We start from the raw sequence: 24,995 nt of genomic DNA, 5'->3' as shown, positions 1-24,995 counted from the left end.
ATCCTGAAGTCATACACACTAGAAGATGATCGCAACCGACCTTCAAGAACATTTGCACAATCTCCGCTATTCTGACCGACTGCATTTTGCAGTCCACATCGAGCCAAACCATCAGGATCACAGTTGATTAGTGCAGAAGAAGCAAATACAATGTCAATAAAGACACTGGACTGCCACCGCGCAATGGCACTGTAAAACAGTTAACACAAGCCACAAAAAGAACAAGAGTAAAAACCTACAGGAGGCGTGCAAATTGAAATTCAACAACTCCAAGCAGCTATGAGAGCGAACCTTCTGAACCACAGATTCAAGGCACATTACCACTACCACCAAAGAGGTGCTTGTTAGATGGGCAGACTCGACCTTGGTTCAATCTACGGCGTGCATTGTAGTCAATGAGCGATATAGGCCGAACCAAAGTTGCGTGACTGTGCCATAAATGGCTCGTGTCCTTGTGACTGATCATGAAGCCTACTAGCACACGATTAGTTAGATGTATACAAACTGGATGTTAAAGCGATATTGCGCGTGAATGAATGTGTCCCGTGCCTTCCAGAATGCTCACCAAGTCAGAGCACACCATAACCAATTTCCATGGAGACAACTGTCCAATCTTCCCTGTATGAGGTCCTCTAGATGCTCTCCCGTATTCCTAGATCTGAAACTCGGAATATGTAGGATATACGTATACGTGAGGATAAGCTCCAAATTAGTAGTGCACCAAGTCCCGTGATGTACGATATCCGATGAAGCCGAACGTTCAAGTTGAAACGTGAAAGTCATAATATTGAAAATAATACCCACGACGCGTACACAACACCAAATAACCCCAAACCCTCCTCCTCGGACGCTCCAGCTTACTCTTCGTCAACCTCACACCACGCAAACGCATGAAAGTCCACATCAAACACTGGAGCGCCGTCGCTCAATGGCGCTGGAACACAGGAAACGCAACCCACGATCAAGACGACGAAGGCGACGTCTGCGGGATCTGTCGCGTTCCGTTTGAGGGGTGCTGTCCGTCGTGTAAGGCACCGGGAGATGATTGTCCTTTGAGTGAGTTCTGGTCTTGTTTTGCTCTTTTGTGCGTTTGTCGTGCCTCGTGCTTTGTGCATCTCTTCCGCTCGTCACGTTCTTTCCTTCCACCTTTCCTCGCGCAAAGGATCTGACTTTCTGTCACAACAGTCTGGGGCGAATGTAGTCACGTATTCCATATGCACTGCCTACTAAAATGGCTAGGAACGACCGCTTCGAAACAGCAGTGTCCTATGGATCGACGTGCTTGGGGTGCGTGATCATCCCATGTTGATCTCGTTAGTCTTGCTGACGCGTTACATTTGCCATTTGTAGTCACTGCTGAGCGAAAAGCGAACGAGTTGCCTGCAAGCTAGATGCCGGCTGATCTGTTTTAGAATTAGATGCAGATCGACATCAAGTTAACAACGCAACATTCTTGATTGTGCAAGTCGTGGTTGCAGTCATGAACGCTCTTATTAGATCCCGATCCTGATCCCCACCCCACATCTTACCCCTGTATCAACACTCGGACGCATTGTATACATTTTCATTGACGATTCCCGCTCCTACGCACGCGTAAAGCACCACAATATATATTTTAGATTTTATGTACCATACTAATACAAGGCGTCAGGGCCATTTCTCCTCTCCAAAAGACGGAAAAAACCTCCACACTAACGTACACACAACAAAATACGATACAAAAAAAAACCAGAACATGAATGAACATTGATCCATAAATAGCTTGAACTTGAACATGAAACAAATGAAAGAATTGGAAAAAAAAAAAAAGATTCTAGATGTGCGACGAAGAGCGTGGATATTGCATATCTAGATCATACATACATGCGTACATTTCGTGAGATTGACTGGTGTCGTGATAGTTTGCGTTTGCGTGGTGTGGTTGAAATTGGGATTCCGTCCTGCTCCTCGTTTTCCGTCGTTACTTGTATAGATGTGAGGGGAGCAATTACTGCTCGTACCCTCCTGGGCCTTGTAAAGAGGCCATCCAGATCCTTGTTTTATACAACCTGTAAATAATTCGTTAGCAGGCGAGCGAGTAAACACATGCATAGCAGACAAGCAAGCAGAAGCATAGACGTAGGTACAACGCAAGCAGGTAAACAAAGACACACCGGAACAACTCCCGGACAAGCTCCCGAAAATCAATTCGTTTTTCAGCGATAAAGTAGAATGTGAGTTTACGTCGATCCCTGCAATGCGTCAGTCTTCTCGTGTCCTCTAAACACCAAACGAACACGCACCATTGATACTCCGCATCGATAACCTCCATAGGAAGTTTCTTCTGCCGAACTTTACTCTGACACAATTGCAGCGCTTTAACTTCATCTTGCATCTTCGTCACTAAATGCCTATCGTCCCCATCAACGCCCGCCTCAGAACCAAGCAAAAGAAACACGTACTGAGTATCATGAGCTTGCGCCTTCCCATAAATCATCTTCGGATTAATCTCCTTCTTCCCTGTCCCAGCCGTACCGCCAGGACTCATCGCCTCCCCCGCCTCCCTCTCCCTAACCTCCCTTTGGAACGCCTCCACCTCCTTAAGCGTAATACTGTCATTCACGACCTTGCCTAAATCCTTCCCTCTGTCCGCTTCTACGATCACCAAATCCCCAACTCTGATATCTTGGCTTAAATCAGTGAGATAAAAGAGGTCCGTACGCCCCGCTTTGAATTCGACGATGAAGAGCGGCCAGGAAGCTGGGACGCTGCTTAAAGGGAGGCCTTTGCCTAGGTCGCTCAAGGGCGTTTGCTGGGTCTGACTGGCGTCGGAAAGGCGTCGTTGTATTTGAGAATAGTACGGGCCTTGTTGGGGCTGGATGGGGCGGGAGGTAGTGGGTGAGAGCGGGCCTTGGCGTGCGAACCCAGCGCCGTTGTTTTGCACAGGGAGGTACTGGATACCCTGCCCTGGGATAAATCGCGCCGTAAGCTGCTGTTGACCATACTGCGCCTCCAAAATCTGCTGGTCAAAATGTCCCCGAGGGGGACTTCCACCTGTGGAAAGCGCACTGTCGCCTGGAGATCCGAATTGTTGGCGGGATGCGAAGCTCGTCCCGGATGTGATGTTGAGGTGGTAGGGGTCTGCGGAGGGCGGGCTGCGTGGGTAAATGGGGAGGGAGGACGGCTGGCTCGCGGTTGATGAGCTGGACGGCGCACCGGGCTCTTTCATGCTCAGCATACCGAGATCAGCAGCTAAATCATCATCTGAAAGCATGAGACCGCCTCTCCCTCCGAAAGGCTGTGCATTAAATACGCCAGGGCGACTATGCCCATGGGTCTCATCCCCAGGGCTCTCAGGCGCATTAAAGCCGACGATAGTGGGCCTGCGAGGCTGAACGACGCTGACGCTGTGTCTCCGACTAGTGGTACCACTTCCGCCTCCGCCATTCTCGTCTTTTGGAGGATTCATACCTGCCCAGAGCTCTCGGAACGCAGAGCCGTCGTCTAGGAGGATCTGACCAACATCACGAACAAATGGGCTCATATTGGAGACGTCGATGGTGTTCCTGTTCGGATAGCCGTTATCGGCGAGCGGGGACCTGCCCATAGCGCCAAGGCTCCCGTAGCGACTAGACGCGGGTGGTTTGATCTCTCCATACCTAGTAGGTGGAATATTGAGCGGGTTTGAGTTGTTAGTCGAGTCTGGCCAGAGGTTTGAATGTTGATACGGGGACTGGATTGAAGTGGGACGAGCTGTGGTGGTAGCGAGGCTTTGAGAGCGGCTGCGGGTGAGATCGGGGGCGTAGGAGCGGCCACGGGATGAAGTGGGCAGGTAGCGGTCGTCATCATGATGGTCATAAGTGTCTGAGAGTGCTTCTGATTCGTCGTCTTCGAAGGTAGACTCGAAGTGGGATTCGCGGAGTGCGGAGCTATAGTTTGATTGGGGGTTTGAGAAGGAGGAGCTACGGGTTGGTACGCTCATTGGAAGACCTGTTGTCGTTCTAGTTGGTTGTTGGAGGATACGTGGTGACCAAGGAGATGACGAAGATGAAGGAGATGAAGGAGAGTTTTGATTGCGTAGACTTGTCAAGTTTGTTCTTGGTGGTTGACTTGTTGCTCGTTCCCTGCTAGAATTGTTTGGGTCTGGGTCAAGGAAACGATGCCTGCGATCAAAGTCTTGGTCTTCAGATAGATGTTGCATGACAGCTGGCGGTGGCGAGAACAGCTAGCTGGCGAGTTCGTACGACAGCTGGCTGACTGGGGACTTATTAGTTTCTATCACTGTTGACATTTCTTCCATTCAACTGAATTTTTCATGACAATCGTTGAAACTCACTCACCTGGCTCTTTCTAGTATGCTCTAAACCAACCAAGTTCAAGTTAAGGCGCGAGTCCGTTAAAAGCGAAGGCTTGAAGCCTCGATCAACATTTTTGTAATTAAAATATAATATCATTCAAAAAAAATTCGATAAATATCCGGCGCTCACGGATCCTTCCGCGGAATCTAGATCACGGATCTCGATCCAGTCTCAGGCTAGATCAAACCTCGAACACAACATCTACAGCGCTGAACGCCGTGTTACCAGGCCAAACAACCACTGGCACTTCACACTCCACGATCTCAACCTGTACATCTCTCCAATCACCCTCCTCCTCCTCCTCCCCTTTTCCCTTTTCAGCAGGAACCTCCTCCTCATCAATATCTCCATCATGATACTCCTTCTCCCCAGTCCCCAGGAACGAGTGCACGAGGTATGAAGTCCAGCTCTGCTGCTGCACTTGTTTACCCACCTCTTTCACAGCGCTCCCAGGCTCTTGTTGTTCAGGAGCGATCCCCACAGGCGCACGCCAAGCACTTCCCCATGCAGTAGACGCACCATCCCTCGTCAACCCACGCACCCGTGCGTTTGGTGCTGTCACGCCCACAAGTAGGGTCAGATGCACTTTCCAGGTTAATCCCCCTGCCTTCCCAGGTCCAGCCTCAGCACCCGTTCCGTTCCCAGTACTGTTCCCAGATGTGGACCCGTTCCCAAGCAAGGGAGGAGATGATAGGACGATTCCGAATGTGGGACATGCGTCGCTGGGTATATCCAGTGAAAATGTGGTGCGAAGGGTGCTGCCTGTGAATGAGGCGTGGTGTTCTGCGTGAACGCGCCGCGTAGTACTTGCACTCGTGTTTGGGTTTGTGCTTCCTAGAGAGGCTGGGAGGCTCTCGTTTGTTTCTAGCGTTGCGCTCAACTGTCACAAAAATCGAGAATGATAAGCCGATCGAAATTGATAAAGGAATGATACGGGAACCACGGAATCGAGACCAACTACTCACAGAAATCACTTTTCCCCGTCCTTCTCGCTCATTAATTTCTACAATGCCTAAGACTGTCTCCCCGAGCCTATAGGCACTCTTCGTAAATGTAAGAACAGCGACTTTGACACCGTCTTTTGTCACGTCGTATGAGACTGGCGGGGCGTTAGTAGTCTGCATAGAGATAATAACGCGCTTGGACATGCCTTTCTTGGGATTTCGGGTTAAAATCTCGACAGCTTCTCGACACCCTGTTAGTTCTCCTTCTCCTCCCTCTAGCTCTCTTTCGCGTTCTCTTTCGAATGCTCTGAGAGGGTCCGAAGTTACTTTACTCCCGGAAGCAAGCCCGGAGGAAGAAGGTACACTTTCAGGCACGCTCTCAGCAGGCTCTTTAATCCTCACACCCGACGACCCCTCCGCAGGGAACGTCTCGAGTAGCCTCTCCCCGTAGGCGCGGAGATCGTCAAGGGAGCCATCGGGTGTTGTAGTCGGTGCTATCCCCCATTCAATTATGTGATGTGTGGAAGATAGAAAGACATACAGGACTTCGACGAGGAAGGGGACAAGTCTTTCTTTGAATCTCCACATGCGCTGCTTAGATCAATGACTTTTTCACCCTCGTGTTTACGCACAGGGAGGAGGAGGTCGTAGGGGCGTTGTGGTCTGCTGACTGTATCAATTGGTTAGCGTCGGGTTGAAACAAAGATAGGACAGACTGACCGCTGACCCAATTATACACCCTGATAGGGACTTTCATTACCTTGCTCACGGTCACGCCGACGGAAGTGGTGGTGCCTTCGCCGCTATCAGCTCTCCGGCACGTGCCAACTACAAGTTCGTACGAGAAGCTGATCATGCGACCTTTGAATGTAGGAGGGAGGGTGGATGGTAGGGGAAGGGTGTATGTGTCTATTGTGTTTCAGCATGATTATACGAAGAAGAGGTAGAACAACCCACAAGTCCTACTTTCTCCAGGACTCAAGGCGAGATCAACAGCCAGCATGGCAGGTTGTACTTCGAATACAGGGAGTGGCATCTCTTCTTCGCCTTCTTCCACGGGGTTCGCTGCTCCGACATTCGATCCTAAACCCAGACCAACATTCGCAGCAGATGTATCACTTTGGGAGCTGAGGGAAGGGGCTCTTGATCTCCCGAGTGTAGGAGTATAGCTGGAAGGACTTAATAGACTGAATAGGGAACCTGTAAGACTCGCAGAACGCGAATGGGGCCTGCGGGTACTGGCAATATCCATGCTTCCGCCGCCCAATACAGGTTTTTTGAGGAGATGCGCGCGGAGGTTGGATAGGGCTGCTGGTGTAGTTTGAGGGAGGATATGTGCTGTTCCTGAGAGTTGAGCATATGAGTAGAGGAGGAGGATTGTGTTTTTTGGGACAGGTTTGGTGGTTGAATGAGGATGGCCGTGCCCGAGTGCCTGGAGTGATGGTTTACGAGGGGGATATGAGTGGGTGGGTGCTTCTGCGATTGTGTCGAGTGTGCTGGTCGGGGGTTGTACTACTTCGTTTATCTGGATGTGACCGTCTAACACTGATTGTTTGCGTGCATGTGGGTGGTGTTGAGGGATAGGGAAGGTCGTGCGTGGTGTTACTGCAATCACTTTGAGCTAGTGAGGTCGATGACGACGAGGAGAGATTTACCTGAATCTACGTCATAAGCTTGTACATACTCTTCACCGCGCTTGACCTTCTCCAATGCACTACGGCTGGCTTCGAGCACTTCCTTACCTTTCCCTTTGCCATCGGTGGCTCCATTCCCGATCAATCCTTTTCTTCCCTCTTCGCCAATTCCAACACCAAGCGCTTTGATGAAATCTGGTGGACGTGGGCTCAAACCGGGAGAGGTAGGAGGCCTGGCGAGGGGTGCAGAACTTATAGAATGGGCATTTCGTTTATGTGATTTCTGGACTGGTGCGGATGCTGGCCCAGGTACTGGTGTGTTGTGTGGAGAAGGTATACGAGTATTGGTGAATGTGATTGCGACGCTGAACGGTTCGCCTGCAAAGTATGCGCTTTGAGTTGGGGATACTTTGACTTTGATGGAGTCTGCTGTGTCCGAGTCCATGGTTGTGTTACTGGTAGCTGCTCAAGCCTGTCCTGGCTTTATTTAAAAAGCTTAATGATGTGAATGATATGAACGAGGGAAAGAAAACACGCTAGGCTATTCTCAAGCTTCCACACGTATGAGAACTCATCCCAGGCGAGCTCTTGATTCACGCGATGTCTGGTGTCAGTGTACTGTGTAGCCTGCACTCGCACACGGCGTTGTCAATGCAACCCCCTTGACGACAACCGGGGACAGATTCAATTAGAGTTTCGGTTGTTTGCGATTGTTTGGCCTTTGGTCTCGGTTGATCGATCGAGGTCACCTCCTTTTCGTGTCGCCCGCCGACAATGACGTCCCCGAGAACGACGGCACAGCACCCTTTGACATCTCCGACTAGCACACCACTGCCTGTGAGTACCATCCGTCTTCAACGCCCTGGTACACAGCTTTTGTTCAAAGTCTCTTCATATCCCCCCCAGTACGGCGGCCCGCCCACCAGCAATGTTAATTGACCGATTATCATTCGAGGCACCCGACATCTCGCTGCCTTATCAGTTCATCCCGCTAGCTAGCATACTACACTGGCAAGTCGAAGAGGGCGCACCACAATGATACCCACCCCTTTCAGACACTAAGGATACACGGACTAGGTGCTCGAAGCTGTCCGCGTGACTCATCATCGTATCCGAATCACGCGGCTACATCGTCGTCAACCAGCATGGTCCCAGGCCCCATCTTACACCATACCCCTTCATACCGCCACTCATTCAAAATTTTCGTACTCCTTTTCTTGTTCCTATCATTTCATCCTGTCAGGTTCAATGCCTACCTCCTCGGCCTAGCCATATCCGAGGATCCTTATAGTGCAGCAGCAGAATCGGATACTCTGATTTCCGCGCTCAAAGCACGACAAAATGCCTCAAAGAAAGTTCTAGTCTTCAACGTCTTGCCATACAGCCTCACGCACTCGTTCGTCCTACCATACTACCAACCGATGCTTTCAGTACCGTTGTACGATCCTAATGTTTATCTTGATATCAATGTTTATCTTGTAGGTCGCGCTTGCATGTGTCGCTGATTCCCCAGATATCTTGCTATACAGATAATGTAATCGTCCGTCAAGCGCTCACGTCCGCAAGAAAGATCGAGCGAAAATTGCTGACAACATTTTTCTAGATCTTCGTTGAATTTTTTCGCGGGGAGGCAAAGCCGCGGTGTTTTGACTGTAGTGAAACCAAAGAGGAGTCGACTCGACAAAAATGACTTTAAATTCCGCGGAATCAATGTCCAGCCCTCGCGAAAAAAGTTAGCTATGTTCGTCGGATTTCTCGCAGAATGCGATGGTGATTTTTGGGTTGCAGGTGAGTCATTCGTACATGCAGCTGAATAGGATTCGCGGAGGATGTATATATTACTTGCGCAGGATCAAGCTCTGCTTGTAGTTCTTCGATGAAGAGATGGAAATATTATTGAAACTGAACTATGTAAGACAAACATGATCATGATGACATTGCGAGAAATATCTACACAACGAGTCAACATGATAGTGATGCGTGTGCCAGTAGCGTTACAAATCAATGAGGAGATGAGTGAGAAAAAAGTAAGAAAAATTGGGCGTTTGCTTGGCCCTACCCACTTCTTACTTTGATGGCCCAGCGCAGCGAGGTAGTGTGACCAGACGGTCATAGGAGTACGGACAGCTGTCAGCGAGATCTGTGTTTCACCGTGCCTGGTGATCCTGACGGTAAGTAGTCTTCACGGACGGTACCCAATACGAGCTGGAATAATGTTGCCTGTTGATAGCCCACACGACCTTGTTGTCCATTTGCTAGTGACCAGTAGACATATCAACAGCGTAGTTTCCATGAGGCCAAACATTTGACGAGTCATAGTGCAGGTTGGACAGTGGTGATAATGGGAGCACATTGTCAAGGAGCATGTTGCCGAGAAGACATCGTCATCGATGGCAGATGTACAGGGACAGGCTGCTATATTAGCCCGTCACGATTTTGGTGTCACTAAACCTATGATAGACAGTAGGCGGGCAAGTAGGTGGAGGATGTTGGCACGCAAGTCACAAGCAAGAAAGATGGACTGGCAGGAAGAGACAAGGCCAAGAGGATTGACGTTACCCAATTAGAACGGAGTCCAAAATCAGCATTCCTGGGCGGCGGGCACTTCGGGAATCAGGCAGCTTTATTATCTTGATCCCACTTGAATCACCCGGACCGATCCCGGACACAAACCTGGTGTCTGCGCAGACATGCACCCAGACCGGCCGCAATTTGAACATTCACGGTGTGTTGTGTAAAATAGTTTCGCTAAAGACTTTGAACGAACCTCTGTACGTCTACTGCAGTCGATGAGACATCTTTAAATTCGGGATGACCCTAGTGTTGCATTTGAATGTTTTATCTGGCACTCCGTAACAATGTACTCACATCTAGCCACTGGGGAATGAGCGAAAGGGCAGGAACTGCACTACTGAGCGCATTGATCATGGCGAGTAACTCAAGCCAGACAAACTGCCGCTCGTGATCAAAGAACGATTTGACTTCTTTCGCAAGCTCTTCGTCGAAGACTGTGTTTTGTACATGCGAAGTCCAAAATCGAGAGGAATATGACAGATGTGGAGGGACGAAAGTTTGAACTCGTTCTTGCAGTCCAGGTTCTTTGCTCTTAGGCAAATATGACGACTTTAAATCATAGTTATTGGAGCAAAGATCATGTTCCATCACTCGAAGTGACGCGAATGCAAGGGCGTGTTGTGCCTTTGATAGGTCGATGAAAAACTCTCCACTAGATTTGTCTGTCAAGAAATCGCGGAAGGATGCATGAAGGGGTCGGATAGTGGAATCTGGATTGGTGGTGCCGCTGAGGAGAGAGCCCATACCTTTTACCACAAGCTCTATGTCGAAATTGTCCTCTTGCATCGGAAAATGGCGCCTCATGGCGTTCAGGGAAGCTAAAGGAAGGGGCTCGGCTGTGACTAGTATCTGTCCCATCACCGAGCGGAATCTCCCTAGCGCCCTCGAATGTGATCTCGGCGGAATCTGGACATGGGCAGATGTAACATTGGGCATGAGGTTTGTTAAAATAGAGTAAAACATGCTGTGCAACAGCATGATTCTCTGAGCAGGATCGCGCGACACCACAGCGTTGTAGGTATCAATTGGATGTAACCCCATATGGGGTCCTTTGATGTATGTGCAGGCGAGATGCGCCCACTCGAAAAGTCCATCAGCTTTCTCAGTGAGGACTGCCAACTCTCTTTCCTGGAAATCCATCCCTTCCAACTTCTTGGATATGTAAGCACGGATGTCGCGCTCTGTGAATGCTGTTGGAATATCGTCCATGGACATCTGTTTAATATGCTGAACGCCGCAAAATTCGTCTGTGATGTCAGCAAGCGGACGAGAGGTAACGATGAAGCGGAGGTTGCGTGGGAGATCTGTGATTTTGGGAATGTCGCGCGTTATACTACTGGTAGTATATTTGCCAGCTAGAATACGGAGGAGGTCTCTCCGTGTCTCTGCTCCTCCGCTCTCGTCTAGTGCATCAATCACGATCACGATGGGTTCCCAGGTTGGCCAAGATGACTTCTTTAGTGGTTCGATAAGAAGGTCCTGCCACTGCCGGGTGATGTCTTCTGTGGTTTTGAGTGAAATTGCGGTATCTGCCAATGCCCGTCTCATCTTCGGGTCACGATCAGCGAGGCCACGCGCAATCGTGGAAAAGATCTTTTCATGGAGACGATCTGCTTCTCGCTGGCGATCAAAACAGTAACACGAACAAATACCTCCCACGTCGTTGAACCACTTAGCAATGGTGTGAGCGATAGCAGATTTTCCCTTGCCTGCAGTACCAGATAACCACAGCACGCGTGGAACGTCTTCCCCAGTGTTGATCATCCAGTCCGTGATCTGGGAAAGGATCTCTAAGCGCGTGCCTTCAAGACATTCTTTCGTGCTATCTATTCCCGCGTCCCATGCATAGATCATATCGTCGAGGTTGAGGTACCGTATTTCCTCTGGAAAGATATAAATATATGTCAAGTCACAACCACTTCCGAATCATTACCTGTACGGTGGACGTATATGTCGATGTCAAGTGCTGATCGGCCTATATCAGCCTCTCCTTCCACATCAGACGGAGCCTCAGCCTGAACCTGCCCAACCACCACAATTTAGAGAGAACACATAGACTAAATGGCAAGTATGAGAACCCACCTCGCTATTTGGGGTCGATGAAGCACGTTCCGAGTCGTCATGATCATTTGGGGGTGCAGTGCTAAGGCTGCGCGAATCCTTCGAGCGCTTGTTGCAATCTTAGTTCGTATCCCAGGACATTCAAATTCATCACGTGCTCGTGGACTCACCAACATTAACTTTTTCGCACCCTCCTTGACCTTCCTCAGCAACCGACCGACTTTGCGACGGGATCGATGCTAGACGAAGGATGTGTCAATATCAGTGTTTGGAGTAGACTAGACTAAGTGAAACCCATAATCCACGTACAGAGCTTTCATGAGCTGTTGCTTCACCAGATGTGTGAGTTTCTTGAGTCGAATCCCTCGACGAGTTGCTTGTCCTCTGAGTCATTGTGAAATAGGGGTTCAAGCGAAGCAAGATACTTAACCAGTGCTGCAAACGCCGAGTACCCGAATTTCGAGTGTATGTGTGGCGTAGCTCACTACGCCGCCAGCCTGAGTACTTGAATCTGAGAGGTGTGGAATCTGGATCAAGTTTATATGGTGCAGATCGAGTGAAACAAGGTGGACGATTGTCTTGGTAATTGTCTGACGCAAAAAAGTGATTACAAATACGGTCCAAATCAGTCGATAGGATACAGGGAAACTGGCGATCGTAAACCACGAACGGAGTGGAATTCTGTCAGAAATCTGTAGGGTAAGAAAAGTCAGGTTCATTTAGAAGAAATGGTAGGTGATGTATACTTAAGGGGAACTCACATGAGGCTCTCCATGATATGGGAACAACTGCCTGTCTATACCTTCTGTAACTTGGTCAGACTGCCGCCATCGCATAACCGTTACACCGAAAGGTGAGATACTGAAAGCTTGTTTCAGTGTCGGCGACAGTATATGTACTGATTATGGGAACTCGAGTAAGACGGCGTGCTTACACTGTCGTCTTATACAAAATTAACGGTGACATTACGTCTTCAGAATTATCCGTAACCACGTTTCACTGCGTCATGCCATCTGACGACGTTATAGCTGGAGTTATGATTTGCACGAAGGTTCAAAGTTCAAATTGTAATCTGATGAGTCAGCAGCTTTACAATTCACTGATAGGCCTCAGCCTAACTGGACCAATACTACCGTACGTACTTGCAGCTCAGGCCGGCCACAGTAGGCAGTATTACAGGTATGTGTGAAATAACAAACTCTAACATACCGTACTAATCTGGGCTTTTGAGCTCTCATTAATTTATTGACGTGTGACTTTGTGTCACGTGTGGCAGTTGCCTTCTTTTGATGTTGACCAAAGTTGAGGACACCCTACAGGTGAGTCATATAGTTGAACCCTGGTTCCTACTCATAATCACTGGATATACGCATAGCAAGCCCAAGTTAGGGCAGCAATTTCTGGTTTGTTTACAAGGTTCGTTCTGGGCTATACATACATAGACGCTGACAAAGCAACAACAACAACGAGGAAGGAAAAACGCATTTTGTGTGCCAGGTGATATGTAACCTATTTCGATTGATATTTGGGGAATACTGATGGACGACCAGCTTTTATATCCTGCATATACTTACGACACGTCTGATATGTGTGTGCTGCTGGCAACAAATAACTATTTCATTTTGTGACCTGGTGTCTGCTCCCCTTCGGCCCGGGTATGTTCTCATTAGTGTCGATTGATTGATACTTACGTTTACTACACATTAGCGACTGTAAGTTCTTCATCTCCCGTATGACCATACACCGTACTGTCGAGGGTATCGAGGGCACCGTATGACAAACGGTACGATACCGGGCGGTAACTGTATGGCTACCATATACACTCACAGTGATCAGCATTACGTACAGCAATCGTTGAAGAGTTGGATAGTTACTACAACTTGGTATGTGGTCACATTGAGAACACGTACGGATGATTTTCCCGACAATTTCAATCATAACTTATGTACAGTCAGTGCAGAGCTAGCTGACCTTGTGTACGCAAACAACAGATTGGATTTCAACCGTGGAAGAGTATGAAGGGGGCAGGGTGCTTGTACGGTATACAAAATTGGGTCATGAGCTTCACTTCAATCACGTGTATTCAACTGTTCCTCTGTTTCAAGACCTCCACCGCCCGACGGTAAAATTTGTTCAGAAGCATCATGATCTTATTCTGCAACGAACCAATGCATCGTGGCATCAATGCCATAATACTACACCGATGAGAAAGCAGAAACATGACTCACTGTAATCCACCATCGCGACATACTACACACAAACATAGATGTATTGTTTCTACCCGTCGGTGAGTCATGTGGACAAATTCAGGATGCAAATCGCTGATACTCACGAGCTGTGTGTTAAATTTCCGCGTGCAGTGCTGATTCTCACAGCACAAGGTTTGCGCGCAAAGAAGGGGACATTCAATACCATCTTCATTGGCAGATACAGTTGCAGTCAGAGCAGCAAAAGCGGCGAGAACGAAGAAGAAATGCATTTTTGGTGATGGTGTGATATGAAGGGGAAAGTAGAAAAATGGCTTGCTTTTATGTGCTGAAACCTGTTCCGGAAAAACTTCAGAGCAATTTAGGATCAACTTTCCAATAGATGCTGACTGGATTGACAACAGAGCCTGCTCTTACACGGGCTGTCGCCAAGCCTTCGTATGATCTCGGAAACTTGGATCACGCAAGGTTGTACAATTTTGCCAGCGGAAGCGTCCACATCATATCAATCTACGGGGATACTAATGACTCTGGAGTCTTCGATAAGACAGGAAAAACATTTACTTACAATTTAGATGGTTACCTTTGATTGATAGATATGAACATATACGCTATGCCGCGAGTGTTGTGGGGAAAAGTCCGCCATTCTGCCAGCCGGTTCTGCCAAACTGGTTCTGCCTGGCAGATGGCAGAGTTGAACTACATAATTTGTTCAAAAGTATTATGATCTATTCCTCAACGAACTACTCAAGTATCGTGACATCAATGATACTACACCGATGCGAAAGCAGAAACACGACTCGCTGTACATATACATTCTCTTATATATCTCGTTCTTCCCGTCTCGTCCTCTCGCACCTGATCACCAGATCCCAATCGTGTACAAGCAATCCGCTTATTCGGCTATCGTGATGGATTGTAGACTACGATTCAGTCTAATCTATATAGTTATGCAATATATATAACCATTGGAGTGACGACCACCCAGGCAGTGCGTATCATCATGCCAGGGCGCAAAATTGCTATCGAACAAATGTGTTTAGCAGATTCACTGAAGACTACAATGTACACAGTCTACGCCTCATTTTCGTGGTGGATGTCACTAAAATAAGACAGCATATGTGTATGTATCGATAGATACTTCACTCAGTCATAGATCCATGAGTCAACCCTCAGATCCACCAATGCATCTAGTTTTCGAAGCTGCTTCAGCAGCTTCACTGTGCTGAAATCTGTTCCGGCAGAACTTCATAGCAATGCAGGATCCACTTTCCAATAGATGTTGACTGCGTTGCCAACAGAGCTCAAATTTGGCCTGCTCTTACACAGGCTGTCGCCAAAGCCTTGGTATGATCACGAAAACTCGGATCACGTAAGGTTGTACAAATTTGCCAGAGGCATCGTCCTGTAGGCTCGTGACCAGCCTGCAGCTGGCGTATACTACTACGGATGCTCGAGTGGCATAGGCTCCCACAGATGCTCGAGTGGCAAGACAAAATTCCCACCATCTCAAAAACGCACGTAGGCAGAATGGTTACGAGTCTAATCGTCCGGATCATATCTACAGGGATGAAAGTCTTCAATTAGATAGGAAAAACAATCTAGATGATCTCCATTAATCGATAGAAATCAAATCATATGAGCATATACGCTGTGTTGTGGGGAGAAGTCCACTATTCTGCTAGCCGGTTCTGCCAGACTAGTTTTTTCCGGCAGATGGCAGAGTCAAACTACAGAGGATCACAGTGAAATGTCATAGTGGGTATCAAAGTTGAAGCCGTACGACCTGTGACCTGTCAGCGCCGATATCAATCTAAAGGTCGACGTATCTCCGCTTGGCTGATACGAACTTCCATATGATTAGTTAGGGGTCATGTAGAAGACCATGTGTTCATACTGGCCTAGGACTTAGACTCGTAACCATTTGCGTTTTTGAGATGGTGGGAATTTTGCCGTACCGCCTACGTAGCACTCTCATTTGGCTGTTTCATCTGCCTGATCGAATTCTACTACCGTCATGGTACATGCCGGTGGTACCATGAACATCTCACATATCTGTTCCTTCACGAGTATCGCATCAGTCCGTGCTCGGAAAGAAAATGACGATAGGACGACCCGTTGTAATTTGAGGTACGGCTTCGTCCTCTGGATAACGTATCTCTACAGCTGCAAGCTTGACTCGTGCATTATCTGACTTGGATTTCAGAATATCGTCACATTTCACATCCGATTGGCATTAGACGATGATGCCACTGCATTGCTATGCACATGCAGAGTATAAGATCTCAAAACATATAGTGCATAACATCAAAGGCTTGACGAACATTCATGTACGATATACTCCAATTGAACTCCCATCCAGCTGCAGCTTTACGCGAAGAACTGCTCTTTAAACGTTTTATTTTCAACCTCGCCCTCTTCTAGATCGAACCTGCCTTTATGGAGAAGACGTCGTTAGAAAGAAGTCTTGTTCAGCACCTCATATGCTGAGAGGGCAGACGTCGGCTGCTTGGAGGTCACATAGGCTGGACCCTTCGACTTCTCGTTAGACAAGGAGTCGATGAACATAAGAATCTGGTAGGATGTGATGAGTTAGCGAAGTGATTGGCAACACACAAATTATAAAATGGGATAAAAGTCAGATAAATTTTCTACTATTGGTTCCCGGGAATCAGCATATCCCTGGAGGATCAGATGTCCCTAAGTGTTTATCATCAAGAAAAAGCGAAAGATGTGGAGAACACACGACAGGACTATGGGATACTCACCTGTAGAACTTCTCCGAATAGCTGAGATAGCCCCATCTCGTACATGAGAATGCGAGATGTTGAAGAAATAATCGAGACGTCTGCACTTGTCTTACCATTCTTGTCCGCCTTGTAAACACGTGTCGCGATGACAGACCTTGAAGTCAACGAAATTGAATCGACGCGATGTGCCGCCTTGCTTGAGTAATATTTTCACATCTGTGATAGCCCCACAAGAAGGAGCACCCTGTTGTGCTAAGTGCGTTCTAAAGGTATGCGGGTAGTTTTTTTATAATCAAACGGAGAAGAAAAATCTTAAAAGACTCTAATTCCAACTCCGACCGGATGTAGTAACTGATTGCATAAACCGTGACATAGACGAGATTTCAAGACTGCAGTCTCTACAATCATGTCTGCTAAGTCGGTATTTCAAGAGGAGAAAAATCCACGGGGTATTCCAAAAGCTCCATTCATCGTGCGTATCAGAAAAACTAGATCAATGGTCTTCTGCTCATGCTTAATCATGTAGGCAAACGTCGAAGAATATCTGGGAGGCCCAGATGGCGCGGTCGAGACTCCCCTGAAGAATTTCCAGGATGCTATCGCGTATGTTTGAGCTTATATATACTGTATGATGATCTTGAACCTAAGGAAGTCCAGGAAGTACCGATATATGGATGCCAACCTAACACAACGAAGAAAAGGTCTGGAAGACAAGATACCTGACATCAGAAAGACATTACATATGGTGGAGTTCCTGCAAGAGAGAAGAGTGAGTCCATCACTGCGAAGATGTACGTCGACATTATCTGACAATCATGCAGGAAGGCAAGAACAAGAACGACGATTTGGAGGATGATCTCAGTGACGAGGAATTCTCCGACAATCCCAAAAAGCCGCTTACCACAACGTTCGAATTAAATGACACGCTCTTTGCGGAAGCAGAACTTGAGGATACCGACACTGTCTATCTATGGCTAGGGGTGAGTTTAGTGTCCTTCGTGAGTTTCCCGATGGTATCTCATATTTCGTATAAGGCGAATGTTATGCTATCGTACAAGTTGTCGGAGGCTGCATCGCTCCTGCGGTCCAAATTGGATCTTGCAGAGGCTAGCTTAAAAGCTACGATCGAAGACTTGGAATTTCTGCGAGAGCAGCTGACGGTGATGGAAGTCAACACTGCTAGAGTTTATAATTGGGATGTTAAGCGGAGAAGAGAGCGTCGAGTAGCCGGAGAAGCCAACGGAAAGAAGGGTGGCTAGCATTTGCGTAAAGTCGGGCAAAATCTTCAAGCTTCGATGCCCGCCAGGGATCCTATTTGCAATACATGAACTCGTGTATATTATGTACAAAGACACTCCTTCGGTCTGCTCTTTCGACGACAAATAACGCGAAAGGCCGCTCGCGGCAGAGCCCGCTACGGTCGTTTGAATTCAAATTTATGACAAGCTGCTATCAAAACATAAGGTAATGTGCAGGTTGTTACAAATACACCTAATTAGCATCGAACGAGTCCTTTTGTCAGTCAGACGAGACACGATTCATCGGTACAAGTACATGGCGCTGCTGAAACAGAAATCAATCCATTTTTTCTTTGCCTTTCCCTCCCTTTGCATGCTTTTACTTCCTCGTAGGGCTGATCATCCATAGCGATATCAAACGTAGAGAAGCTTGCGATCGCTGAATTGCCGTTCGACATGTCTGTCGAGATCGAGGAAAGAATTGGGATAGACCATTCTTCGACAGGCTCGTCGGAGGGATCAAGGATTTTGATCGCTTGTACTTCTGTTGGAATGTCTAATGCGAGATTAGTAGGCGTGATGTTGGATTGATCAGCTCTTCATAATGTTTCACAGCCATCAAAAAACCTGTCTACAACATGATCATTGTACTGCAGTGGATACGAACGTGATGAAGATAATAAAGATAAACCCGCTTGAGTAACAGACGATGAACCCGCTTGGGTAGCTAAACATGATTCCACTTGGATGGCAGAAGAAAAAGAGGACAAATCGTCCACAAACGATCATTCAGCCATATTTAAAATGATACGTACGAGCCCACGTACCTCTAGGTTGAAAATTCCAAGTATGACCGGCACAAAGCTGCAATAGATCTGTCTTCGAAGGCCGAAGAAATCGAGAATCATCAAACCTCGCAATTACGAATGCGAGCCAATCAAGACCAAGCTCAATGTCGCACCCTTTCAAATAGACGGAGCGAAAAGTTTGTCGGGAATTATACCATCCGTCGACAATAGGAACGCACACCGGACCAGAACTCGACTCCACAGCCACGCCATAGTGATTGGAGATAGAACGTGGCACATTGCAATTGTGCAGAAAGGATAAGGACACGGTAGAATCAGGACTCGCACCGTTGACACGGATAACAGCGGGAACATCTGCAAAGGACCCAATTGAGGACTTGGTGATAAATAGAAGACATACTAGTAGTAGTCGACAACTAAGCAAGATAATGACTAAGACTTGGAAGTTAGAAAGAATCTCACATGACCGTATGAATAAAACGACATTTTTGGACTGCAACACCCACAAATTGGTCGATGAGAGCACGGGAATTGTGTTCACAAGAACGTTGGGAACGAGACTACAAATTTCAGGAAATAGCACTGTGAGTCGTGTCCTTCGTTAATAAATGCGTTCTTGCTCGTCAACCGTGAGCAAAGGGATCCATTCACAGGTCAAGCACGGTCCGTGCCAGCGTTAATCGATAAAATCCTTGACTACCATTGAATGTAGTTGCATGCACAGTTCGTAAAGGAAACTGCCTTTGGTTTACTGACAGACTGTTTGGATGAATGAAATAAAATTCTATGTTGTCCTGGGAATAGAATTCGTGGTCGATGGTATATGTTTTGTGATTCTTACGAAAAATCGCGCGGCAACTTATGCAAAATTCTGTCGTTGAAATCATCGACATCGGAAGCTGGGAGAGGAATGCGCGCTTCAGAATCTTGGAAATAATGTTGAGCGTAAATGTAAGAGTAGTATCACTTCCACGTGCAGCGGATTCATAAATCAAATTTGAAATTATAGCCTGCCGGAATATGCCGGCATGGCAGGAGTCCAGCGGTTCCTCGATCTCGTTCCTTCGCACTCATTGTACTTCGCATCTCCTCGACTCTCTCAAGACCCGCCTGCCACTCCCCCTTATCATAATTTCCTACAATTGTCAATGCACGCACCGTAGTTTTTGTTCCTCTTGCTTCACCAAAATGTTATCATATCAGCAGAAACCGTCAACCGGCAGCTCCACCTGCTCGCGTACCACCCCAATCTAATGCTCGGCCCAGCGCAACATGTGAAGACATGCCAGCGACTCCACAGCTAAACAAAGCTGAACTGTAGGCCTACAGATTTGGAGTTTGTAAAAAAGGTCAAGAAAATAATGTCTTGCAAATTCGAATTCGACCTAAATGAACGGCGACATCGCGGCATGACTAGGACTTCTCTATGGTATTTTATGTTCAATATCCGCATTATTTGAGCCCGCCCATTGAATATCAGAGTTCTAATTGATGCGTGTGAACTCTGCTGGCAATGCAGTCAACATCTATCGGAAAGGGGATCCTACACTGCTATGAAGTTCTGCCGGAATAGATTTCAGCATATAAAAGCAAGCCGTTGTTCTACAGTCCCCTTCAAATTTCTTTCATACCATATCACGGCCTCACAAAAGATGCATTTCTCCTTCGTTCTCGCCGTTGTTACTGCTCTGATTGCAACAGTATCTGCCACTGACACATGTCACAATCTTTGCAACGAAGTCAGTTGCTGTGCTGGTCAGACCTGCACGCCGACATTCGTCCAAGCGCTTGTGAGTATCAGCAATTTACATCCTGGATGTATGCACATGACTCACCGACGCGGTAGAATGCAGTCGTCGATTATTGTGAGTAGTATGTCGCGACAGTGGATCGCAGTGAGTCGTGTTTCTGCTTTCGCATCGATGTAGTATGATTGATGCCACGATGCATGAGTAGTTTGTTGCAGAGTTGATAATGGTGCTTGCTTCTGAACAAATTTCACCGTCGCTCGAGCAATGGAGTTTTTGAAATAGAGGAACAGTTGAATACATATGACTGAAGTACTTATGACCCAATTTTGTAGTCTTATATCATAAGCTTGCGCAATAGCACCGACTCTCGTCCCTCACGGGTAGTTGGGCATAACGCATTCTAGAGGCTGGAGTTAAAAGTGCTAAGAACGAGGACTCTATCATCAAACACGGATAACCCATGCAGTAATACTTTCACCGCAGTTCTAGGTCCACAATCAGTGGGAAAATAGTGCTCTCGTATGGTGCTTCGTTGAGTTGTCATGGGAAGAAAACAGTATTTTCAGTAGACCAATATTCCCAAGTACATGTACGGGCCACGCATGAACATCACCTGCACTTGACTGATGCAGCCGGTGAAATTAGACTCACAACAAGGATGTAGCAAATTAGATATTGGATATAGCATCAACCACGGACACTTGTACAATTATAAAGAACTCATCGAAACACCTTTGCGAATCGCCCCCTCCAACTATTCGTCTCCTCATTATCCCGTAAATAGTGGTCGACCGGGCCTGGATCTTGTTCTTTCACAATCTCTCCAAGTAACTGAGCTCCTGGCACCCCCGACTCCTGTATAATCGTACCATTAATGTCTGAAGTGAACGTGTCCTGAGTAGTGCCAGATTTGGTTGTGCACCGACACTTTGGGACGAGGTGCGTCATCGAATTCGCAAGGTGCCGCAGAAGACTCGGCGAGCTTTTCTGCAGAACTTTGTAAGGAAAACCCCATTGCTCATAGGGGTTGCCCGAAGGATGGACGTTTAGATGTGTATCGCGCAGTTGCATCACATATGGTTTGATGCGTGGCATCCAGAAGTTCATCGAAAAGTGCTGCGTTCTTTCCTTCCCGCTGAGGCGGAAGAAAATATTGGTGGGTTGTCCCCTTATCGCATAGACAAATTTCCAAGGGTGCGTAGGAGACGGTTCGTAAGGGGTTTTCCGTACGACGTCCAGTAGGAAGAGAAGACCCTCAGGGGAAACTGGGCGAGGGGAACCGTGCGTTACCTGCACGAGCCACACTGACATGCTGCTGGCATCGAACATGACCGCATCAATGCCTGGATGCACGAGCGCATGTTGTGGCGTATGCAGGAGTTGCGGGCAGTATTCCGCCAACGTCGCGAGTTCCCGTCGGGTGGAGTATATAAAGTTCGGGTGCATAGCCCGCTGTTCCTCGTTTGTCATGTGCGTGTTTTGCTGCAGCACAAGCTCTTCGTGTGCCGGATGGTAATGGCCCCGCAAATCAGGACGTCCGAGAGTAAAAGTCCCACCGGATCTGGACATGAGTGCCACGACAGCATGACGGTAGAAGATCTCGCCCGCTTCTTTCGTGTCCTCTGAGTTAAGGAGGACATCAGCAGTCTCCTTAGCGCCGGCAGAGTCCACAGAGGTGATCTCGCCCGCAAAAAGTCTGGTAACGACTTGCGATATGGGGAACGACAGTGGATCTGCACAAGCGTTTCCAGGTTCGACAGCGAAGAGGTTACGGCTGTAACGGGCTTCGGATTCGCGCAATGCAGGTCGGATGCTCCACAAATTATCATGAGCGCGTTCAAGCTCCTTGAGATAATGATCGGCATCGCTGACATCACGAGATACTTGCAGGCAAGCATGTGCGTTCGACCCAAAATGGATGTACGACCATCGTAAAGACTTGGCTTTATGCTGGTCGAGGGTCAAAGTGCTAACGACAATGGTCAGCGAAGACTAATATGTCATGAATTAACCTACCTCATCGCAAATATCTCGTCGAAAGTGCACGGTTTCATCCACTTCCTAAGTGCGACATCGTATTCAGACAACCATCCGATGTCGTGACCCAGACTGTCTGGCCAGAATGTGGTGAAAATGGCCTTGCTGCGAATTCCCCGCATCAAAGCACGAGTGTGATCTGTGTTCGAATGCGTGACACTGTCTTCCTGTGTGCTGTCGATTAGGTGTAAGACATCTTCACGGTCGAACAGAGGGTGATATTCGCTGTTCTCCTCCGGGAGAGCAAAGAAGCCGTTGGCGGTGAAACATAAGACGCTCGAGTCCGACTGGTCTATCTGATATGTGACTGGCTGGCGCGCAAGAAGTCGCCTGACGAGGGCGAATAGCAAAAAGTATGTCTTCCCTGAGGGTAATCGGCTATATCAAGTAACGAAAATTACGGAAGGACACCGGCTTACCGATACCAGCGGACCCATGAACGACGATATTGCGCTCATTCGTAGAGATCTCGTGAAACAATGTCTCATACGCCGGGCGAATTATCATTGAGGTCGCTCCGTTTGGTAACTTGGCACCAGGGTGTCCAGATAGATCGATGGTGTCGAAGTTGAATGGATGTGTCCTGTTTTGGACCCTTAGTATCATTTCAGATCTCCTGTAATAAGAAAATAGACTCACTGTTCTTTCTCCTCCAGATCCACAACCTTGCATGACGACCGCCTCACGACAGAGTGATCCTGCTGCTGCCAAAGCGCATGATAGAGCGACAAGAGGTCGAAGTGGGATACCGAGGGGCTTGTGGTTGTAGTGGATAACATGTTAGCCTGTGAGAAGTATTGATTTGATCAACATCGAGGCCAGTATATAAAGTCGCTGCGGCATGTTCGGATGTAACGGATGGACGGATGTCTGTATGACATCACCGTTTGTTTCAAATGTTTACCTTTGTTGAATTGTAAAGCTGCTGACTCATCACATCACAATTTGAACTAGGGGCCTTCGTGCACATCACAACTCCAGTCTCCAGCTATAACGTCGTCAGATATCGATATCATGCGGCAGTGAAACATGATTGTGTATAATATTTATTCTTCTGAAGACGTAATATCAACATTAGTTTTGACTACTTAATGTACTAGACGAAGGTGCGGACAGGCAATTGTGCTGTAAGGATCACATATCCTTTGTGCCCCGACCAGCGCTTCAAAACCAAGCGTTCGGACGAAAGTCCAAACCAACCACGTGACTCACGGATGCGAACAAGCGTCACATTCGCATCCGAGTTCCGAGGTTACATCCTTCGTCTCTTACTATCATTATCTCACTGTCGTCGACAACCAGCTCGCTCTCCCGCCTTCCTTACACGATACCCAGACATCTATAAACCTTCTTTCGTCACTATTCTCATAATCCCTCCCTTGACACACCGAAAACAGCCAAAACCAATACGAAATTCTCGTCATTCAGGTGCTCAACGTACTACACCATTACCACCAACCATTCAAAAACTTCTCGTACTCCATTTTATTATCGATGTTTCACCCTGTTAGGCTCAACGCCACCACTCTCCGTCTCACCAAATCATTCTTTTCGTTTACAGCAAGGACCCTTACCCTATTTTCACAACTTAAATACACGCATGTACGCTCATTATGATTAGTCTTTGCTCCCCCGCTAGATTCACGCGCGCATTCCGTCCGAAACGTCCTCTCGTCAGAAGCCTCAGCACTCTCATTAGAAAAGTCTTTCATTATATTCGATCCCTTCTACTATCGGTTTACTTCGACGATCCCCGTCGAAACTCGCAGATAGCCCTTACATATTTTGGAGCCCACCGCGAGGGGATCTGTCTTAACACCCCCTTGCATTACGAATCAGATTCGCGGATCTCTACAGATCTTCTAGTCTGACTCGTTCAATACCCGGTCTTTGGACCATTCTTGCAATAATTATCTCAAAGTACTACCATCCTAACGTGCAGCTACAGCTCAAGAAGCAGCCACTTGCGCTGGCTCCAAAGAAGAGCCGAACTCGCGCAAACACGGTCGACTCCCCGTCCACCTTATCGTTGACGCAACCATCCTTTCTTGCACCCCCCCGCACGCCGGTCCGTCACAAATCAGTACAATCAAGTATAGACACCTCCGAAGGACCATCCGAGTCCTCTCTTTCAGACGACGAGACTATAGGACCCTCCCCTAACACGAACCCCCTTTCCCCATTATCCCTCAGCCAACGTTCACCCTTAGACCAGCTGTCTTCGAGCCCGAAACTCCCACTCTTCCTGATACCTACGAGACTGCCCCCCTGCGAAATCACTTCCCCCTATACCTCCCCCAGACTTCCTTCGCGTACCAGCAACCCCCTCCCAACACACCTACTCTCAAACCCTCCACACTCCCTAACAGCCAAGTCCCAGTTTCTACGGCTCCAGTGCAAACAGTCCCGACACAAAATTTAATCCTTGCGGCACCTCCTCCTTTTACCAAATCCCTTTGCACATCATCTTCCCGCATCTCAAGCTCCGGCCAAAATGTCCAACGCATCCAGAGGCATTAACGCCATGCCAGGCGCCAACTCCACTAAAGCCCCGTCATTTAATGGCGAGACTTCGGAATTACTGGAGTTTTTTGAACTCTTCGAGGACTTAGCGGACGCCTGCACACTCACTCCCGCTGAGAAATGCAAGACA

The 24,995-nt window shown here is 47.8% G+C and overlaps 7 protein-coding genes across 7 annotated transcripts; 4 read left to right on the top strand and 3 right to left on the bottom strand.

Annotated features, from left to right (window-relative positions):
* Window positions 1–890: 890 nt before the first annotated feature.
* Window positions 891–1,295, top strand: EDB93DRAFT_1095831 (RING/U-box; the record flags this gene model as incomplete). Its single annotated transcript, XM_041446738.1, has 2 exons — window positions 891–1,056; window positions 1,186–1,295. 2 exons carry the CDS (start codon window positions 891–893, stop codon window positions 1,293–1,295), a joined length of 276 nt encoding a protein of 91 aa, XP_041301456.1.
* A 305-nt stretch (window positions 1,296–1,600) lies between these two features.
* On the bottom strand, window positions 1,601–4,400 carry EDB93DRAFT_1183742 (PSP1 C-terminal conserved region-domain-containing protein). The gene is made up of 5 exons (XM_041450739.1): window positions 4,320–4,400; window positions 2,442–4,260; window positions 2,283–2,390; window positions 2,154–2,231; window positions 1,601–2,048 (listed from the first exon to the last, which is right to left on the bottom strand). Exons 2-5 carry the CDS (start codon window positions 4,178–4,180, stop codon window positions 1,988–1,990), a joined length of 1,986 nt encoding a protein of 661 aa, XP_041301455.1. The 5' UTR covers window positions 4,181–4,260; window positions 4,320–4,400; the 3' UTR covers window positions 1,601–1,987.
* Window positions 4,378–7,566, bottom strand: EDB93DRAFT_1183740 (Rgp1-domain-containing protein). The gene is made up of 7 exons (XM_041450738.1): window positions 6,937–7,566; window positions 6,239–6,886; window positions 6,002–6,190; window positions 5,823–5,951; window positions 5,488–5,775; window positions 5,303–5,436; window positions 4,378–5,217 (listed from the first exon to the last, which is right to left on the bottom strand). Exons 1-7 carry the CDS (start codon window positions 7,358–7,360, stop codon window positions 4,519–4,521), a joined length of 2,511 nt encoding a protein of 836 aa, XP_041301454.1. The 5' UTR covers window positions 7,361–7,566; the 3' UTR covers window positions 4,378–4,518.
* A 405-nt stretch (window positions 7,567–7,971) lies between these two features.
* EDB93DRAFT_148282 (uncharacterized protein) lies at window positions 7,972–8,628 on the top strand. Its single transcript, XM_041455520.1, has 2 exons — window positions 7,972–8,449; window positions 8,519–8,628. The coding sequence occupies exon 1, from the start codon at window positions 8,061–8,063 to the stop codon at window positions 8,418–8,420; it is 360 nt and encodes a 119-aa protein (XP_041301453.1). The 5' UTR covers window positions 7,972–8,060; the 3' UTR covers window positions 8,421–8,449; window positions 8,519–8,628.
* An 8,104-nt stretch (window positions 8,629–16,732) lies between these two features.
* On the top strand, window positions 16,733–17,943 carry EDB93DRAFT_1183702 (Prefoldin subunit 3). The gene is made up of 6 exons (XM_041450737.1): window positions 16,733–16,776; window positions 16,827–16,979; window positions 17,034–17,110; window positions 17,165–17,276; window positions 17,329–17,487; window positions 17,542–17,943. The coding sequence occupies exons 2-6, from the start codon at window positions 16,914–16,916 to the stop codon at window positions 17,764–17,766; spliced, it is 639 nt and encodes a 212-aa protein (XP_041301452.1). The 5' UTR covers window positions 16,733–16,776; window positions 16,827–16,913; the 3' UTR covers window positions 17,767–17,943.
* A 1,898-nt stretch (window positions 17,944–19,841) lies between these two features.
* On the top strand, window positions 19,842–20,533 carry EDB93DRAFT_1183697 (uncharacterized protein; the record flags this gene model as incomplete). The annotated part of the gene is made up of 2 exons (XM_041450736.1): window positions 19,842–20,344; window positions 20,401–20,533. Coding segments are annotated over exons 1-2 (260 nt in total), but the record flags the coding sequence as incomplete, so codon positions are not given.
* A 362-nt stretch (window positions 20,534–20,895) lies between these two features.
* On the bottom strand, window positions 20,896–23,214 carry EDB93DRAFT_1183695 (uncharacterized protein). The gene is made up of 4 exons (XM_041450735.1): window positions 22,982–23,214; window positions 22,762–22,925; window positions 22,322–22,706; window positions 20,896–22,274 (listed from the first exon to the last, which is right to left on the bottom strand). Exons 2-4 carry the CDS (start codon window positions 22,847–22,849, stop codon window positions 21,026–21,028), a joined length of 1,722 nt encoding a protein of 573 aa, XP_041301450.1. The 5' UTR covers window positions 22,850–22,925; window positions 22,982–23,214; the 3' UTR covers window positions 20,896–21,025.
* Between the last annotated feature and the right edge of the window lie 1,781 nt (window positions 23,215–24,995).

Source organism: Suillus bovinus, assembly GCF_016758785.1.
Source record: "Suillus bovinus strain UH-Sbo-P2 chromosome Unknown EDB93scaffold_127, whole genome shotgun sequence".
NCBI lineage: Eukaryota > Fungi > Basidiomycota > Agaricomycetes > Boletales > Suillaceae > Suillus > Suillus bovinus.
The sequence above is the reverse complement of the archived record's forward strand: the minus strand, read 5'-3'. Positions and strand labels throughout refer to the sequence as shown.